Below are 20,684 nucleotides of genomic sequence, written 5' to 3'. Positions count from 1 at the left end.
ACCTTTCTGCCGGATTTTCAGATTTGGACTTTTTTCATCCTTGGGGTATAATAAATCTTAAAAAATTTGAATTTTTTTTTTTTTACAGAGTTTTTGGCATTTGGACTTTAAAAAATAACCCCCTACACGTTTAAATGATTTTCTAGTAGACATATGGTTTGAAGATCCAAACTACGGAAAGATCCATTATGCAAAAAACCCCAGGTCCCGAGCATTCTGGATAAAAAATCCCATAACTGTATATTCTTCTTGCTTGGAATTCTTTAAAAAAACAATAACTTGATTTCCAAGCTGTGAAAGATTGATGGGGTGAATTGTAAAGCTTTTGTGGCATAAATATATCTTATGTATTAAATCCACACGTCGGCGGAATGTACAGTGCTCAGAATAAACATTTGCTAGAGGCACTAAATCAATTTTCAATGTGTTTTTTTTTTTCCGAATAAAAGAAATGTATATTAATGATCCCGCTGGCTTAACCAATAATCATTTCCAAACGTTAAGTTTATCTGTCATTTCCAAATATTGTTCTATGTTTGTATGAGCTATGGCCGTATTAAAACTATTGTACTTTCCCCGGGGTATTAAAAAGAAAACACATTGAAATGGTCAATAATTCCCACATGCTGTTATGTTTTTCTGTGCGGCACAATTTAAAAATGACTCGATAGCTGAAAGTCTATGTTGAATAGATTTCTAAGCTCTGTTATATTTCTAACAGGGAAGAGGTGACCATACTGTCTGTGTCTCCCTCCATTACTATTATATCTTTTATTCACTTAGCCCCAAATTATTATTATATATAGAGTATATTGAGTCACGCCTGTATCTGTCCTTATTGCATCGAAACTTACAATTCAAACACCTACACCAGGAGTGTCCAGACTTTATTACACTGGGATTTACTCTTGACACCCGCCCCCATCAGGAGATCTACCTTCGCAATTTTTTGACCACACCCATTTTGACCACACCTCCTAATTACCATGTTAATTACACACAATTTGGCTGGTTATGAAAGTTTAAACACACCCCCTTTCCCTTCATGTTTGCTGCTCAGCCCTCCCTTCCCCTCAGTGCTTGTTGCTGTCCACCCATCCATCATCTCAATAACTTAAGGTGGCCATAGACGCAAAGATCCGCTCGTTTGGCGACATCGACAAACAAGCGGATCTTTCCCTGATATGCCATTAACGAGCATAGCTATATCGGGGGTAATCTGAACGTTCGGCCGTATGCAATGGCGGGATCGGCCGGGTCAAAATTAAACTTGTCCGATGAACCAAACGACCGATCTCCGCCGGACGAAAGATGTCGGCAATCTCCACACACGATCCGAAAATCGTACGAATTATCGATTCGTACGATAGGATCTGTGCGTCTATGGTCAGCTTTAGAGACCACTGAAGCAGCCATGAGTCCCCAAGCCTGATAAATGAATACAAAACTACATGTTAATCACTTTCATACAGTTTTCTTGTTCTGGTTAATTTCATCATTATTGGTTCATTTAAGGGGGAAGCAAAAGATGCCACTTCAAACAGACATCTGAACTGCACGCAACTGCAGTTGGTCCTGAACTACAACTCCCAGCATTCCACAGTAGCCATAAGCTGACGTGACCTGTTTAGAATGGTAATGCAGACTGGGGTTGGAAGCCACATGGTTTAGGGTTCCAGAAATCGTAATTTATCTTAATAATGCCACCTTCCCCTCCAACAGCTCGCATTCTATCCCCATTTTATTCCATGTAGGCAGGAGCCATTGCCCTCCCACAATCAACACATGTGACTTTCCCTCTTCCTACGGCTAATAGACGTATTCCAGCCTTTCCTACAAAGGTTCTTAGTATCTCCTCCAAACCAGCCGGTCTATCCCTGTGCCCCGTATGCGCCAGTTAACACTCACTCCGTGTCCCGATCCGCATGAGTATAGTAGAGATGTCGGCTGGGCTGCAGCAGTGCGCTTATGTGGTGCATTAAGTATTCACGTCTGAAGTCTCAACGAAGAAGTGCAGGCAAAAACATCGGTCAGGTCGCGGTCTACCAGGAAAATGATGGGGATCGACTGGCAGACCGCGATCGATGTCCTGGGTACCCCTGACCTACACCTGCCCCGAAACGCATTAGGCTTTATAGTCTCTCAAACCTTAATAAATGTTTTTGCATTTTTTACTATTTTGTTGCTTAATTAATTTTTTTGGGAAACTCGCATTGTTCTCCTGCGATTATAAATTTGCTCTCATCAAATTTCATTCAACGAGTTTACATTTTTTTTTAAACCAACATGAAGTTTGTTCTCAAACTTCCGTTTCTAGTTACCATTTTATTAATTTACTATTTAATGCCATTCAATTATTTTACATAACCACCATCGGCAAAAGTACTGGTAGCTCCAGGGTTCCCACAGCGTCCTGCAGCCGGATATTGTTGTGATGGCTGATTCTGTGAATGCCTTTAAGAGGGGCTTTGATGACAATTATAATTTCCAAGACTATTGTGATACTAAAATCTATAGTTAGTGTATGAGTATAGATAGTTTATGTGAGTGTATCGAGGGGTCAGTGTGTGTATGAATTAGGGATGCACCAAATCCACTATTTTGGATTACGCTGAACCCCCGAATCCTTTGAGAAAGATTTGGCCGAATCCGAATCCTAACTTGAATATACAAATTAGGGGTGGGAAGGGGACACATTTTTTACTTCCTTGTTTTATGACAAAAAGTCACACAATTTCCCTCCCCGCCCCTAATTTGCATATGCAAATTAGGATCCGAATCCTGCTGAGAGGTTGAATCCTGGCCAAATCCCGAACCTAATCCTGGATTCCGTGCATCCCTAATATGAATGGATGCTGGGTTTCATTTGGAGGGCTTGAGCTTGATGGACTTTGGTTTTTTTTCAACCCAATTTAATTATGCACCAATGTCGGGCTGTTTGAGAGAAGGTCAGGGATTTACGGGCACAATAGCTGTGCACTCAGGTGATTCAGGTATAGGCTCGATTATCTGGAAACCTGTTAGCCTTTACGTAATTTAGAGATTTCTGGATATCTCCCATAGGCGCAAATTCACTAACCTCCGAAAATTCGACAGCTACGGCTTCTATAACATCACAACACTTCGCCAGGCGTAAATTCTCCAGGACAACGCTAATTCACTAAAATCCAAAGTTGTGTCCAGGGCGCAGAACACTCGCGACATGGCGCTAGCGTTACTGCGGCAAGCAAAATGAAGTTGCGCCCAGCGTTGCCTCATTTGCATACGACGGGAAGTTAAAGTTGAATAGACGTTTATGTTGCAGCAAATACATTGCACTACACGCATCTTAGTAAATTTGCATAATTAAGTTAATTCGCCAGAGCACAACTTCGCCAGGCGTAAGGGAGCGAAGTACTTCTAGAGTCTATCTTCTTCACTAGCGAAGTACTTCGTCCTTTAGTAAATCTGCCCCATAAACTCCATGTTATCAAAATGATCAAAATTTTTAACAAATGATTTCCTTTTTCTGTGTAATAATAAAACAGTAGCTTGTACTTGATCCCAACTAAGATATAATTAATCCTTATTGGAAGCAAAACCAGCCTATTGGGTTTATTTAATGTTTACATGATTTTCTTATAGACTTAAGGGGTGAAGATCAAAATTGCATAAAGATCCTTTATATGGAAAGCCCCAGGTCCGGTGCATTCTTTATAACAGGTCTCATACCTGTAGTCAACTACAAGAGGTCCTCTGCACTCAACCCATTATCAATATATTTAAGATAATGATATTGATAACGGGTTGAGTGCAGACGACCTCTTGTAGTTGACTATATGTATTTTGCGGTCACACCCTCATTGCACCCCCGCCTAATGATTTTAAAAAATAGTGGTGAGCACAACTTTCCCTTGTTTCTCATACCTGTAGTAACATTTTCTATTATGTTTGTCTTTATTAATTAAGTAATTCTAGAGCAACTGGACTTGCTGAGTAATCATAGAAGACATTTCACTACTCATGTTCCCCTGCGCTTTCAGAACACTTCACACATCCATTCATGCAACTCTCAGAACTCTCACCTGTTGTAGGAGTTGCACGATACTTTGGTAATCCTATCACAATAACTACACAGCATTTACACCTCTGTGAGTTTCAGGTGTCACCAATATGAAGATTTTCATTCATCCAGATCATGGTATATCTAGTATAGGTAAATGTACAACAACTGGACTTGCTGAGTAACTGAAGTTGAACTGAAGAAGCTGCTGGGATGAGTAGTGAAATGTCTTCAATAATTACTCACCAAGTCCAGTTGCTCTAGAATTACTTACATTAGATAAACCATGACCTGGACGAAGGAAAATATTCATAGTCATATTTTTTCACACAACTTTTTCTAAAATGTACAACTTTCCCCCCAGTACATTCAAGTTTATGGGCATTATTTTTTTTTGTAGTGTGAAACCTGCTGAAAAATGTTGCCAACCTTCATCAGGATTATAGTTCCTATATGTTTTTATTTAGAATATGAATCGTCCAGTCAGTATATTGCAAATCTATAAATGCAGTTTGGTTGCTATGAGTTACTGGACCTGTTCACTTCCCTATAAATGGCTGCTTTGATTTTCATAATGTGCTGCAAAGCACTTTGAATCCTTTTTTCATTTTAGAATGTTACGAATACCATCGCTAAGTGTTTTCTCCATTTTTTTTTCTGTATCCAGGTGCCTTAGACCGTTGTGTCATGGGAATCACAGCGGTAGAGATTCTGAATGCTTGTGATGAAGCCGTACCTGCCGCCGTGGATTCGCTCAGCCACCCGGCTGTCAACCTCAAGCAAGCCATGACCAGAAGGAGTCTTGCTGCTCTTAAAACTGTAGCACATCATAAGCTCCAGACCCTTGCCACCAATCTGCTGGCTTCCGAAGCCTCCGACAAAGTGAGTTGCAGCGACCACCTAATAAGCATTTTGTTTCGGCCCTATATACAGTCATTTTTATTTTCCTGATACAGATGTGCTGCAGATAAAATTGTGGGTTCAGCGTTTAGTTATTGGACTTACACAGGGCTCTAGCTTAGTAACTATTAGGCTATCCACGGGCATTTTTAATTACATGGTGACAGAAGGAGTAAAGACCCGGAGTTCAGGGCAGCCATCTTCTTCTCTTCGGTCTTCATCGGTATGTAAGTTCCGTATTGGCGCATGCGCAGTTGGAGCAGTCTTCAGGTTTTTGTCAACTGCACAAACGCAAGTCACGAAAATTGCTGAAGCGCCAGAAGAAGATCCAATGAAGAATCAAAGAAGATGGCGCCCATGGGTAAGTAAAAAGTTAGGGACATTTGCCCGGGGTAGCAGCTAGGTTGGGGGGAGGATAGAGGGGGTTCTATGTAGGGTAGCGGGGTAGAGTTTTTTTTTTAATAAGGGTTTTACTTCTCCTTTAAGGGGAAGATGAGATCTATGGTTGGGGTGGCCAACATTTGGTCCCATATGGTCTCAAAACTGTTCCTGCCATGGGTTGTTTCTCAGTTTGTTACCCCCCCCCCTCCCCATTATGTCATACCACATCCCCACAGTGTTTGGCTGATTGCCCCTTTTTTGTCTTTTTTATTTTTTTTTGCAAATTTAATGCAGTAGAAGTTTTCCAGGGAAAGAATAATCAGGTCTGTGACTGCCTTGAAAGCCAATGACATATAGACAAGGTTCAGAATGCAACGTAATCCAGTAATTAAAGCTTAGGGGGATAAACATGAACTTTCGGTCCTTCGTATAGAAAAGCCCAGGAATAGTGGACCTTTGATATCAGATCATTAAACATACCTCATACCTGCAAGGAAATAAATGGATATGGTTCTTGTTCATGCATTTTAATATGCCATGTGACAAGGTGCATAAATAAAAAAAAAAACCCTTGCGAGTGACGATATTTATAGAAGTGTTTTTGGCGATCAGTTATTGGCCATTATGAGATCCACATGTGTGCCGGAGTTAATAGCACCTTTAATCGTACTATCAGGGGTAATAGCTGGAACTATCACCGACTCCGCAGTTCTGCATTGTAAAATACATTGCTTGTGAAGGCAGAGCTTCCGCGTGCATGGGGTAATTGTTGCCAAGAATGAAAGAAAACAATGATAGGAGAGAAAAAAGGCTTAAGACAATGAATCTGCCAAGGGGATAATCGCTTGATAAAAAATGTATGTTGATGGGATCATTAGGATGTGTTCTCTCTCTCTCTCTCTCTCTGCCCTCCCGTGAAAAGATTTCACAGAGAGCATTTATAGAAACTCGGTGCTTCCGTCCCTAGCTGAGGAACATCGCAAGGCCATAGAAGTCGATGAGAAGATTATCTGTGCCGCATTATATGTGCTCAACTATTACCCCCTGGTACTTGGGCTGTCTGCGGTTGCTGCGGTATAGGTGGTCGGCAATTAACACACTCGGTAGTTCAACCAATATTCTTGTTGATGCATTGCACTCTTATAAATTTGCTAAAGGGCATTATTAAAAATTCTAAACTGTTTCTGAAATGTTCAAGTTTCTCCCCCAGACTGCATCTGATTCTCATCCAGACTGCATCTGTTTCTCCTCATTCTCTCTTCATTCAGGAGTTTGGTGTCAGATAATCATTGACAGTTAGATCCAATATATCTTATAGGGGGGGCTCCTTTTGGCAAGAAGATGTATTAGAGCTCCCTCTATTAAAATAACCAGACATCATGTCTCTCTACATGCAGGATTTGTGCAAAAGGCAGTTATTTTGTTAGATTTTGTTTGTACTGGAATCAGTTATTTGAGTGAGCTCTAATTCATCTGCTAGGAACGGAAGCCTCCCTATAAGATATATTAGATCTAACTGTCAATGAATATCTGACACCCAACTTCTGTAAGAAGACAGAATGAAGAGAAATAGAAGCTGCGAGGGGGATGGTGAAGATAAACTTGATTATTTTGGAAACTATACAGAATTTTTAATTTATATTTATTGATATTGATGTTAATTGATATTTTATTTTTAGAAAGTGTCTTATTTCAGTATGATGAAGCTTATATCAAATTTTCATTTTTGCGATAGTTTCCCTTCAATTAATGAATATAAATTGTTACGGTTCTAGTAAATTGTTACTACCACCAACTTGCCTTAGTATGACACATTCAATATAGTGGTCTGGATTATATTAATATTGTATTTCATAAGAATCTATAGAGGCTATAGGCAAACAGACAGACCACAGAACTTCGGTTAGACAAAATATACCTTCTAAACATTCTTCCTGCCTACAGATGATGCTCTACAGGGCCTGAGTTGGTGCAGAACTAAGAGCATTGCACCCCGGAAAAAGGTAGCTCTGCTGGTACACCCACTAGTTATTTAGTATGTTTGCAAAAAAAATTAAAAAAACTCAAGGTTTTTTTTTTACTATAAAATCCGAATTTTAAGTCTGAAAAAACAAACTCACATTTTATTTCCTTTATTATAACCTGAGTATGGTTAAAGTCCAAATCTGAAAATCCTCCATCTCAAACCTGCCGAGGTTTTTTATAAGTCAATGGGAGAGGTCCCTATCTTCTTTGGTAGTTTCTGTGGCCTGCACTGGATGTAGCCTGAAAATCCAATTTCTGGCAAAAATCCAAAAAATCATACAATTCGAATTTTCACTTAATTTTATCGAGTTTGTCCTCAATCTGATTTAATTCTGCTTTTTTAATAATAAATAAGGTCCAATTGTGGATTCTAGTTTGGTCTGACTTTTTTTTTAATTTAAATATGCATGAAAAATTGGGTTTTGATAAATAAGCCCCCCCCCAACCTGACCATGAAAAGCCCACTTTGATGTCGTTTTTGCATATGAATGTGTTGCACTTGGCTGCACTTTACTTCCATGCATTGCTTGCACAACTTCCCCAGGAACTATGTTTAGTTTTTGCCTGTACCCAACCAATATAAGAAATGTTAAATATAACGTGTCCTATGCTGAAACTTCAGACCATGGTCTTATTCTCTTGTAGTCAAGCCCTTAGTCTGACTTTCACTCTCTATCTAAATGTTCCTTACAAGTGCAAGGTGTTGCTACACTAGCGGTGGGACCAAAGTAAGCTGCACTTACCCATTAAGCTCCACTAATTTGGTGTTTGGCTCCAGGATAACAATTGGACCATATTGCAGACCTGTCAGGAGAGGGCATCAACAGGCTGTTGTAGTCCTGGTCTGAGTAGATTTGTTAACTTCCTTGATAGATATCGGCCCACAGATTGGTTTTCAGAAGGGAATAAAAATATAGACTAATATGCTGCTTTAGTAAAGAAGCAGTCTTCTGATTTGGGAAACCCCACAGATTCTGTTTTTTTTTTGCAAGGGTTCTTATTGGGTTTCTTATTTGATTTTGATATTTGCAGTTTTAGGTAGTTTTACTCTTTCCCTGAAGGCAATTTAAGTTTAAAAGCATGCAACTACATTTGCCAGAGCGATATGATAACCAGTTCATATAATTGCTTTGATTTTGTATCTCGTTATACCTGAGATTGGTGATCTTGCCCTTTATTTTTCTAAATGGCAGAATTACGGTGACGTCACCTATATGACAAAGCAGGAGAGGTGCCTGGTTTCCTGTACCGAAAACACTAAAGTTCTTCCAGAGCCCATAAGAAATGCTTTTCTGCCCTAATGCAGAAAGTGTATGTTGTGCAGGTAATACAATAATTCCCCACCGGCTGAGCCTTCACGGGCACAGTTTGAACAGTTCACTCTTGTCCTGCTCAGTGGATGAATAATTTAGTATTTTTCTACTCTTGTTTCAAGGCGGAAGGAAGGAAGGACCAGGCAGGAGATTTTAACTTTTCCATGTTAAAGGGACAATAATACTAATGTACCAGTGGTCCGTATATGGAAGAGCTCAATTTAACGCTTACCTTTTTCAGTACCTTGATATCTCTTGTATATAATGTTGCCTCCTGCTGTCCAGTTTTGACATGAACAGGCCGCGTTTTTGAAGGGCTGCCTGCGTCAAAACTGCCTGGCCGGTTTTCCAATTTAGGAAAACCGGACAGGATTCCCTATGATTGATGATAGCCCCGCCCCTGACACCATAACCCGCCCTCTCACCATCACAGACCTTCCCCCCCCCATTGCATCACGCCCCACCCCCTGCCCAGATTCAACCCTGGCCAAAAGGTGGCTACCCTACTTGTATAACTGTATTGCATTAGTTGGTATGAGAAGACAAGAACATTTTAATTCAACATTAGGGATGATTGAGCCATGTAAATGACTCCCATAGACTTGAATGGGAGAAAAAATGTTGCATGTCAAAAAAAAAAAGTCACATGTCAAAAAAAAAATTTGCCACGTGTAAAAATAAATACAACCCTAACCAGCCAGCTTCCAACCCGCACCCGTCCTGAACCAGCCCGCTTTCAACCCGCACCGGTTCCTCATCAGCCTGCTTCCAACCCGCACCCATCCCAATCCAGCCCGCTTCCAACCCACACCCTGACCCTGACAGCCCACATCCGACCCTAACCAGCCTGCTTCCAACCCGCACCTGTCCCTTACCAGCCCTTTTCCAACCCACACCCATCCGAATCCAGCCCGCTTCCAACCTACACCACTACCCTGACCAGCCCGCTTCCAACCCACACCCCGACCAGCCCGCTTCCAACCCACACCCTGACCAGCCCGCTTCCAACCCACACCCCGACCAGCATGCTTCCAACCCACACCCTGACCCTGACCAGCCCGTTTCCAACCCACACCCTGACCCTGACCAGCCCACTTCCAACTCACACCCCGACCCTGAACAGCCCGCTTTCAATCCACACCCTGACCAGCCTGCTTCCAACCCACACCCGACCCTAACCAACCCACATTGATCCCGCACCTGTCCTTAACAGCCTGCTTCCAACCCGCACCCGACCCTAACCAGTCCTCTTTCAACCCACACCCGTTCCTAACCAGCCCACTTCCAACCTGCACCCGACCTGCACTGTGAAATTTCCTGTGTTTATAGACCTGTTCTAGACCAACCCATTGCTAATGTCATGAAGGGGACGGGCACAACAGGAACATGTCTATAAATACAGGCTGCTGGCGGTGGAAACTGGGCATTGTAAGGTCTCAGACAGACCTCCACCAGACAACCCGCACATCTCTGGTACAGGAACCTAAAGGGACTGGAATATGAATAGGAGAGGATCTGAATACAAAGATAAGTAATAAATAAGTAATAAAAAACAATAATAAATATGTAGCTTTACAAAGCATTTTTTTTTTATATGGTGTCGGTGACCTCCATTTGAGTCAGAACAAATGGGTAAATAATTAAAATAACTCTAAAAAATAAATAATGAAGACCACTTAAAAAGTTGCTTAAAAATGGCTCTTCTATAACATACTAAAAGTTACCATAAAGGTGAACCATCCCTTTAAAGCAGAACCCTTCAAATAATATAAAATGTAATATAAAGCATTATATGAAATTAAATCATCTGTAGTTTTTCTAACGCAGTCTGTAGCATTGGAGCTAACCTGATATGAACACATACAGTACTTCGAGCCCATGTCTGGTTTTCCAGTGTACATAATGACTGTAACTGTAAGCTTTCTCTGTTTTACTCTGTTCTATAGAAGTCGTGAATGCAGTTGTCCTGTAGAATCATAATGGTTATTTCCTCATACACCAACAAAGGCGACTCATGAGAACCTTTGCTCTAATAAACATTGTTACTTCCCGCGACTCCATTCCCACGTAAACAATCTCCTATATTTCTGCAGTGTGTTCAGAGAGCAGAGTCACAGCAGCCGTGACCTTTCCTTCCATCTAGTCTGCACGGGGCTGATTGACTTGATCTCTTCTTTGCCCTGTGGTCATGGACTTGGTATCAGCGACTCGTGACCCGCCCGTAGCTTTTGATTTTGCGCTGAATTGCAAGGCCGAATTGATTTTATATTGTACAAGTACACACTCGACGGAAAGCAGGAATTATTTGTTTCCATGGCATGTAGCTAAAAGGGCCGGAGATGATTAAGAATAAAATACATCAGGCAGCGATGAAACAAATTCCTACCTAGAGATACAATTGTACCACCATAATAAATAGTTGCCTTTCAACTAAGTCTACAGGAGTTGTTGGTTAAACTCGTATTTCATTGTGACTGGGAAACTGTTAGAAGCGTTTTCCTTCCTTTGAGATTGTAATCCAAATATGATACAGTTGGCTGCACTATTTAAAATGAATTTGTTATGCTCCCCCCTCGATGAATCCATGGTTATGTATTTTTGTGGACTTTCAAACCTGTGTTGTATTGTAGATGATGCTAGACTAACTCTTTCCTACCTTTTAATCAACCGAATATTAAGACCCCATCTGAAGCCATCTTCAGTTTTTGCCAGAAGGAGAATTATGTATTTTAGATGCACCCAACATATATCCTTATATGTTGTCTATAACAAGACTTTGGCCATCTCTTAAATCATTACGTCCATAGCATACGTTCAACAAGATCATTTATATGTGTCATGTGTGGTGTTGGTGGGATATGGAGGGGGTATAGGGCTCATCAAAATGTTAATCCCCTACAGGGATCACCATGGAAGCCAATAAAATATCTTAAAACACAGACCATAAACTCTGGCTAATGCGTGGGGCTTGGGACTGAAGCATAAGGCATCAGTTGGTAAGAAGATTGTTTTGGTACCATGTGTGGGCCAATGAGTTGGCTTCACTGTTTGAATATCTTTAGTAAAAGTGCATCTTTATACCATCTGTCATCGCATTGGTGAGTTATATTCTATACCCCTAACCCTACCAGTCATACATTCTTTGTCATGCTCTTGCTCATGTTCTTATAGTGTTTTAATTGAACCCCTTGGATGTTTGACATCAAAGTATGCCATCTATTTAGCAGTCATCCCTAAACATGATGGAAGAATAAAATCCATTATGTGCAACTTCACAAGAAAGAACAGTAAGGGAATATGAAGGAATGAGCTGCAGACTTCTCCGGTACCCATGTACGCCAATACTGGTCTTAAAATTAAATTTCATGGGTATTTTTGTTTAAAAAAAAAAAAAACAATGGGGGCAATTTTATCAAAGTTAAATAAAGAGTAGCATCTACATCTAGTAACCCATAGTAAACATGCGATTGATAGGAGAGATGGGCAAACCCAAAGCTTTGTATTACCCATATGTACTCGGAGCATTGGGTTATTTCAAGTGTTGCATTATTTCAAAACATTCTGTGCTTCCCAAAGTCATTTTACTGAACCTTACAGGGGTAGTTTTGACTCCAGAAATACTGGTTTCGGGAAAGTTGCAGGGAGGGCAAAATAAGGCAAAACAGCAGATTTACAGTATAACAAAAATATTCTGAGAATTCTGAGTGTTAAAAATGTCTCCGAACATGTTTTTATAATTTTCTTGAGCATTTTCGTAGCAAAGCACACAGATCTAATGGACTTTAGTGGTAAAACAAGTTGATAACTCTTGAGTAAGAGTGGGAATAGAAACAGACCATGATGCCCAGTTTTGAGCCTTTAGTTTTTGTTTGAGAAGCAACAAAAGAGATTGCTCAAGATAAATTCTTAAGGGGTCTAATTTTTAAGTCTCAAATTTTTCTGGTTGACTTTTTAAGGTGAAAAATTTAAATTTTTAAACAAATAAAAAAAAAACTAAATATTTCTAGCTTCAAAGCTGCTAACAATTCAAATCTGAAAGTCATGTCAATGTCAGATGGTTACTTTAACGATTGGAACATGTTTTTGCCTTCACGTTGTCGATAGTTTCAGGCTGTTTGCGCTGGCTTTCTTTCAATAATCCTAAAAATGTGTCGTTTTCGTCGACAATCCAATAGATTTAGGGGCAGATTTATCAAAGATCGAATTTCAAATTTGTGAATTTTTTTTAGTCTTAATAAATTAAAATGTACTCAAAACTCGAATATCTTATTTAAGAAAATACTCAAATGTCTAAAGTTCAAACTAATGTTACTTGTCCAAAAATTCGAATCTAATTAGAATGAAACTTGATTCAAGTTTTTCCACCAAAAAGAAATCAAAATGTCAGGAAGGCAATTAATATCTTCAAATGGGTCAACAGACCTCTGCCATTGACTTTTAAATGAATTCGGCAGGTTTTAGGTGGTGGATATTCAAATTAGAACTGTTTCCATGGTCTCACATTCAAATTTACATTCGAGTTGGTGCTTTTAAATTCAAATTTGTGGGTTTTGACACTATTTATTTATTTATTTTTTTGAAAATTATAATTTACCATACGCACCATTATAAATCTGCCCCTATAGTTTTTCAGGCAACGATATGAAAAAGTTGCACCATTTTGTCGAGACTTTCACCGCATGTACAATTTTTGGTAAATTAAGACAGGTCGTGGTTGGGAGCTAGGTCCAATTTTAATTATTAATATAATGGGAAAAATTTGAGTTTTAATAAATAGACCTCAAAGTGTCTAATAATATCGATCTGCCAGAGAAACCAATTTGTTACATTTTGCATCTTGATCTTTCACATAAAAAGTGATGAGGATGCCTGAGAGACGTGGGTAAGCCAAAGTGGCTCGGGAAAGCTGAAGTGCAGGAGCCAATGGAGACTTGCTGCACAATGTTCTTTCATTATTTTAGCTTAAAGTGGAACTGCTTTTACTTTTAAAAAGCAATGTATTGTCCTTTAGATTAGGGTAGGAGTTCTTGAGCCACAAAGGAAATGTATCCATCTGTATTTAATTTCTGAAGTTTATATATCAGCCTTCGTTTTCTTCCAAGTGATTGGACTCCGTCGATATTTGTCCCTTTCTTTTTAACCTTGAATAAACTCCTTAGCAAAATTCTCTGCACAAATGGTCGATTTCCAGCAGGGGGCAGCAGATACCAACGTTTGGAAAGGAGACTCATTCTCTTGTTTGAAGTCTGAAATGGCACTAGTAGTTTGTAAAGAATCTCGCCCCATTCGTTTAACCCTTTCATTCTCTTCTTAATACAAAATGGGAGGCAGTGTTCGCAAATATTTCAGTAGAAACCCGTACCTGTGCTTGCATTGCGTTTTATTGGCTTTTCTATTTGTCAGGATTTTTTGCTCTTCGTTTCTGGGTGGTGCTTATTGACTGCTTTTGTTTTGCCTTCTCACTTTGTTTCTCAAGTGCCCTTGCTCTTCCCTTCTCTACCCATCGCACTTTCATTTTCCCTGCAATTCTTCCTGAGGAATGTACAGTGTACCCTGCTGCAGTACTGAGCTGGTGTCTTCTTCTGGCTTCTGCTACATTGTTTCAGGAGTCAAAACCAACAGTGTAGAAAATATAGAAACAACCCGACGTATACTACTTTCAATAGCATTTACCTTTCGAATAATGCATTGTACATTTTCAATGGTTTTAGAATATGTATTGGAGAATTGCTTAGAATTACATTTTCTTTATTCATGAAAAATAAATATATGTATCGATAGATAATAGTTGGAGTTTCTCTTTGAATATGAGGGTTCTCTAGACCCCCTATACCAGAGAGTTACACCCCAGTCAAATAACATCAGTTATATGCATATATTGGTAAGTATGCTACTATGCTTTTCTGAACAGAACGGGGTTGTTTAATAAAGTCTGAATGTTGAATACTCAAGTTTTTTTATTATAACATTAGAATTTTTAGTGGAAAAACAAAAACTCAAATATTTCATGATTTATTAAAGCTCGATACTGCAAAAAGTCAGAATCTGAAAATCTGCAATCTCAGACCAGCCATGGTTGTATATGAGTCTAAAAAACAGAAAACCCCCGAAATAGTCTGATTTTCAGGCTTATTCCAGCACAGACCACATAAACGTCCAAATAGGGTAGGGACCTTTCCCACTGACTTAAAAATTCTGGCTTTTTGGGCAAAAATCCGAAAAAAATTGGGCTTTTCAGGTAAAAATGTTAAAAATTCTGTCTCTTTGGGCAAAAATCAGAAAAAATTATGCCTTTTCAGGCAAAAATTTAAAAATTCGGGCAAAAATACAAAAAATTCCGGCTTTTCAGGCAAAAACTTAAAAAAGAAAATTGGGGCTTCTTGGCCAAAAATCCGAAAAATTCAGGCTTTTCGAGCAAAAACTCGAAAAAAAAATCGTATGATTTAGGTTTTCACTCGATTTTATCGAGTTTGTCCCTGATCCCTGAAATAGTGCTTTTTTAATAATAAATAAGATCCAATCGTCAATTCTAGTTTCACTGCGAAATATGTTGGTGCTATATAAATGTTAATAATAATAATAAATAATACAGTGATAGCTTTCTTAATACAGTATTCACATGGCACATTATACAGACAAAGTATTGCCTTAGGCTTAAACCATCTGCATTTTATCCCCTATTTGCAGGAATTTTTGCTGGAGATGTGTTCATTGCTCATGTAGGCTACTGGGGCCAACTGTACTGCCAGAATTTCTAGGCTTTTTGCCTCCTTTTAGTTAGCTTCACCCTATTCTTGTGTTGATTACTTTCCAGGTCAGTTTGAATTTATGAGTCTGAATTGTAAGGCGTTATCTGTGTATTAAACAAAATTTTAGACATAGTGACAGAATGTATTAATTTACATATCTACCATTACATGACTACCATGAAGGTTAAAATCCTCGTTGTTGTTTTTTTTAGCTTAAGGCAATAAATACTATGGGGCAGATGTAGCACAATTACATTTTTCAAGCAATTTGAGGTTTTCTTTGTATTCAGCAAGAAAAAAAAAGCAAATTTGAATTACTCTTTCAGTAATCTCTAATACTCCACATTTATTAAGTGCAAAAAGATCAAGCTGGTATAACAAAAACTTTTGGCATATAAAAGCTGGCCATAGAAGTCAATGAGAGCATTTGATATCAATTTGAAAATTTTGCAGATTCATTAGCAATGAAGGGTAAAATGATTTCACTGTGTTCAAGAGCAAATTAAGGTCTTGAGTTTTTTCCCCGCAAATGTATTATTTGAGAGTTTCCATATTCAAGTTTTTGTTTTTTCAAATTTAAAAATTAAAAAAAATCTGCTTTAAAACTGCTTTCATTGTATTTAATGAAATGGATTTCAGTGTAAATACATTAGATAGGGAAGCCATAGTCCTCAATCCTCCAGCAAACATTATAGTCTGTTGGTTACCTTTGGGGAATTAAATAAACGTATGATCAAGTGAAGTCATTTGCAAAGATGTTACGTTTTGCCATGTTTCGCTGAACTGGGCTTCTTTAAAACCAATCCACAATACGTTTGGATTGGTATTGTCCAATTCAATAATTTAAGAAAAATTGTGGTGATGTTCCTAGAGGAAAGTCAAGTCTAACTCCAATTCACTCTGTTGCAAATGTGGCATAAGTATTATTACTTGGAAGAGTTTTACGCTCTTGCACAAGTTGATAATTTGGAATTGGATTTAGTTTGGAGGCTGATTTGTTAAAGTTTTTTTTTCTCCTGAAATTAAAAAAAAAATGAAATCTAGTCTCAAAGGCTACAGTCAAGTCAAGAAAAAAAATTGAGCTAAACTAAACCACATCCTACTCTTCATATTTATATTTACAGAAAATATTTTAAAAGCACTTGAATGGCCGTCTACAGACATCCCCTAGTTTTTATATATCAATTTTTTTTGTTTGAGTTTACAAGTATTTTTTTGTTCTAAATAAACCTCAAATGTTCTATTGTAGCAACTTGAATGTGAAAATAGTTGAAATTGTATTTTTTGCCCCAAAAACCTCGTTGTTATCAGTGTCGATAAATCTGCCGGTTAAAGTCACGTGTCTCTGAGAAACAGATATTATTTTAGCTCAGATCTGAACATCAGATTTGGTGCAGTATTTGGTCACAACTTTTGTGAAGGATTTGATATTCTGCCTAATTCATAAAATTCTATCCATTCCTAGCTATAAACTATAAGCTATAAACTATATAGGGATGCACCGAATCCACTATTTTGGATTCGGGCCGAACCCCCAAATCCTAATTCGCATATGCTAATTAGGGGTGGGAAGGGGAAATTTTTTTTACTTCCTTGTTTTGTAACAAAATGTCACACGATTTTCCTCCAGACCCTAATTTGCATATGCAAATTAAGATTAGGGTTCGGTTCGGCCAGCCAGAAAGATTCTGGCCGAATCCCGAACCAAATCCTGCATTCGGTGCATCCCTTAAACTATATACAGTAGGTACTGTAATATTCAGGAGACTTGGGTATGATTACACTTGCTGAATTGGAGATATATTAAATATAGAGATAATAATTATTAGATTGCATAAATACAAGATTTAATGGAACATAAATGTAAAATGTTTGGGTAGGTACATATGATTCCAGATCTTATCTCTGCATTTTCAATATTTTTCTATGCTCCTCAACTTATATTTGGCAAGAGGAACACGTGACTTTTTACCCTTAGCTATAAATGCATTTTTAAAATATGTTATTGCCTGTAATTTAGATTTTGCAAACATTGCAGTACACCCTGGTTGTTTGAAAACAAAGCCTTGAAGAATGGTCAAGGAGCATCGCACATTAAACCCAATTTCAGATTCAAGCTTGAATACATATAATGCATATAAGGAAGATTTGGCTACATACTGCCCTACCCATGTGATTTTAAGCACACTTCAAATCTGTTGTGATTGTATAGTGGATCGAGAGAGATGTCAGAACCACAAGTGTTTCTTTTAGTATTAAAAACCGAATCCAAATTCCGCTGTGTGATAACAGTCCTAAAGCGAATAATTTTTCAGAATTCTGCTTTTTTTCTCACCTCATTGGTGATTTAAAGCCTTTATTTGTCTTCAAAGCAGAATTTTTGCTTAAACAACAGACATCTTATTTTGTAAGAAATATTAATGGTAGTAATGGGATTCAGGCCACTTCTAGGTCAAAGAGAGGTGCCCCAGGCATACCCCAAAAGTGATGAATATGGCCTCATTAAGCCCCACCTATTAACCACGATGATGTATGCTGCATCATTAATTCAACAGTATTGCTCAGCACTTAATGACCAATTTGTGTCAAGATGCCTTGATGTATAATTTCGGCACACTTGCATGGGACTGCCTTAAATAAAGGATTTAAGTCTCCCGTTTTATCCCCCTTTCGAAAGCAAGAAGAAACTGTATTGTTTTTAAATGTGTAAACGAGTCTCCTTCATCTTTTCAGGTCTTCGTTTGCCCCATAAATTCTCCCATTGTGAATAAATAACAGTCAAACATTGCTCGCTGGAGCAACTCCCCTTCCTGATGAATTTGACACTTAATTGCTTTGATATAACCATATAAAAAAAAAGGGAGAATACTGACCCAAAACCAAAATTTATTTTTATTTTTATTTGTAGTATTTTTTTTCAAAAAATAAATGTAAAAAAAACCGTAGAAACAATTTTATCATTTATTTTTGTATACTCTGCATTATTGAAGCGATTCGTTCATTAACTGATTTTTATCTTTAAATGGTGTTTTTGGTTTATTCTTTATTCTGGATGCAAATCTTTAAATTAAACTGAAATCGGTCACAAAGAAATTGGGGGGGTATAAACCTTATCCTGATCAAAGTTGGCACATATGATAAAAATGTCTTTCCTCCTATCAGCCGTACAATGCAGTTTGCAATATTCCAGCTTATGTGTAATGGGTTCATCCTCTAAATTCTCTTTGTAGAATTGCTGAAATCCCAGAGGATCCCCGAACACCCTTTGTTTACCACCGCCTCTTTCCCAGCTGCTGCTCCCCTGTCCTGTTGTGCAGCTTAAAAAGGGCAACAAGGTCAAAAGAAAACCTAGGTGTTTTGAATTCGTTGTCTCCTCTCCCTTTAGAAAGGGACTCGTATTCATGCTAAGCTGCTTTCTTTTTCTGCTCGACTTGTAACGTTCTTGTGTTGCAGAACTCAGGCCAATAGAAGTTATTAGCGTCCCTGAATACACATTACTCATCCGATATATTATCATTCATTCTTGCCCTATAGAAAAGCTGTTTTCGGGTCACTGCTCTAATACTGAACATATTTTCCGACCGAGATGGAGATTTTAGGCAAGTCAGAACATGCTGCTAATATTAAACATTAAGAGGTCTGTTTTGAAATTCATTGAGGAAGCGTTCTGCTGAAGGTTGACATTTGTCTTCTAAAACTGTTGAATGTTTTTAGGGCTGCAGTTCTTTGAAAACCAACTTTTCTTGCTTTTTTTCTTCTTGCAGGGGAATTTGCCTAAATATTCACATAACTCCCTGACGGTTCAAGCTATAAAGACGAATGTAACTGACTCGGACATTCACCTGCTCTTCTTTGATGTAGAGGCCCTAATTATTCAACTCCTCACTGAAGAAGCCTCTAGGCCAAATACTGCACTGACGTCCCCCGAGAGTTTACAGAAAGCATCTGGCAGTTCTGACAAAGGAGGGTCTTTCTTGGCTGGTAAACGAGCAGCAGTGCTTTTCCAACAGGTGAAGGAGACTATCAAAGAAAACATTAAAGAACATCTCCTTGACGATGATGATGAAGACGAAGACGCGATGAGACAGAAGCGAGATGAAAGTGACCCCGAGTACCGTACCAGCAAATCCAAACCCTTGACTCTACTTGAGTACAACCTAACTATGGACACTGCAAAACTTTTCATGTCATGTCTTCATGCTTGGGGTTTGAACTCTGCATTGGACGACGTTTGCCTGGAGCGCCTTGGGATGCTTAAACCGCACTGTCCAGTCTCTTTTGGCTTGCTCTCAAGAGGTGGCCACATGTCCTTGATGCTTCCACGTTTCAACCAGCCATTTTATAAAGCATTAGATGGAAATGTAGGCGTAGGACGTAAAATGTCCGTTAGCGAAGGACTCGGAAAAGGAACGTACGGCGTTTCACGGGCTGTCACTACACAGCATTTGATGTCTATTATATCCCTGGCAAATACACTGATGAGCATGACCAATGCTACGTTCATTGGTGATCATATGAAGAAGGCTCCAAACAGGTACCAGACCGACAAATCAAATCATTATTTGACACAGGTATGAGACCTGTTATCCAGAATGCTCGGTACCTGGTGTTTTTCCGGATAATTGGTCTTTACATAATTTGGCTCTCCATACTTTATGGGGTTATTTATCAAAATCCTAATTTTTCTGATTATTTTATTAAAAAAAAGTCAGACCAAACTAGAATCCACGATTTGACCTTCTTTATTAATAAAAAAAAAAAAAAAAAGCACTTTTTTTTTTTGGATTGGGGAAAAACTCAATAAAATTGAGCAATCGGATATTTTTTTCAGAATTACTCAATTTTATAAAGGCTTTTTCACCGAAAAGCCTGAATTTTTCGGATTTATGCCCAAAATAGTCTGATCTTCTGGGTATTTCCAAAGCAGAACACAGAAATGTCCAAATAGGATAGGGACCACTCCCATTGACTTAAATACAACCTCAGCAGGTCTGAGATGGCGGGGTTTTTTTTCCACTATAAATTTGTATTTTATAGTTAATAAAAAACAAAATTTTTTATTTTTTTTTGGCATTCGGACTTTAATAAATAACCCCCTATGTCTGCTAAAAATCAACATTATTTCAATAAGGATTATGTCTATTTTACTTGGAATGAAGTGCAAAGTTCTTCTCTATTATTACAGAGAAAAAGAAAATATTTTTTTAGAAATGGCCTTCCCGTAATTCCTTAATTCGGAAATTTCTGTATAGTAGGTTTCCAGATAAGGGATCC

The 20,684-nt window shown here is 38.5% G+C and overlaps 1 protein-coding gene across 6 annotated transcripts in view; it reads left to right on the top strand.

Moving 5' to 3' along the window:
- The window catches only part of wdr7.S (WD repeat domain 7 S homeolog), a 241,781-nt gene that overhangs the window by 47,408 nt on the left and 173,689 nt on the right, over nucleotides 1–20,684 (top strand). For all 6 annotated transcript variants that reach the window (XM_041580608.1, XM_018244558.2, XM_018244561.2 and 3 more), the window contains 2 exons: nucleotides 4,710–4,924; nucleotides 19,175–19,944. In XM_041580608.1, coding sequence (XP_041436542.1) covers nucleotides 4,710–4,924; nucleotides 19,175–19,944 — 985 coding nt within the window. The remainder of the gene's footprint in view (nucleotides 1–4,709; nucleotides 4,925–19,174; nucleotides 19,945–20,684) is intronic.

Source organism: Xenopus laevis, chromosome 1S, assembly GCF_017654675.1.
Source record: "Xenopus laevis strain J_2021 chromosome 1S, Xenopus_laevis_v10.1, whole genome shotgun sequence".
In the NCBI taxonomy this organism is placed as follows: Eukaryota; Metazoa; Chordata; class Amphibia; order Anura; family Pipidae; genus Xenopus; species Xenopus laevis.
This window is presented reverse-complemented; position numbering and strand designations above follow the sequence as displayed.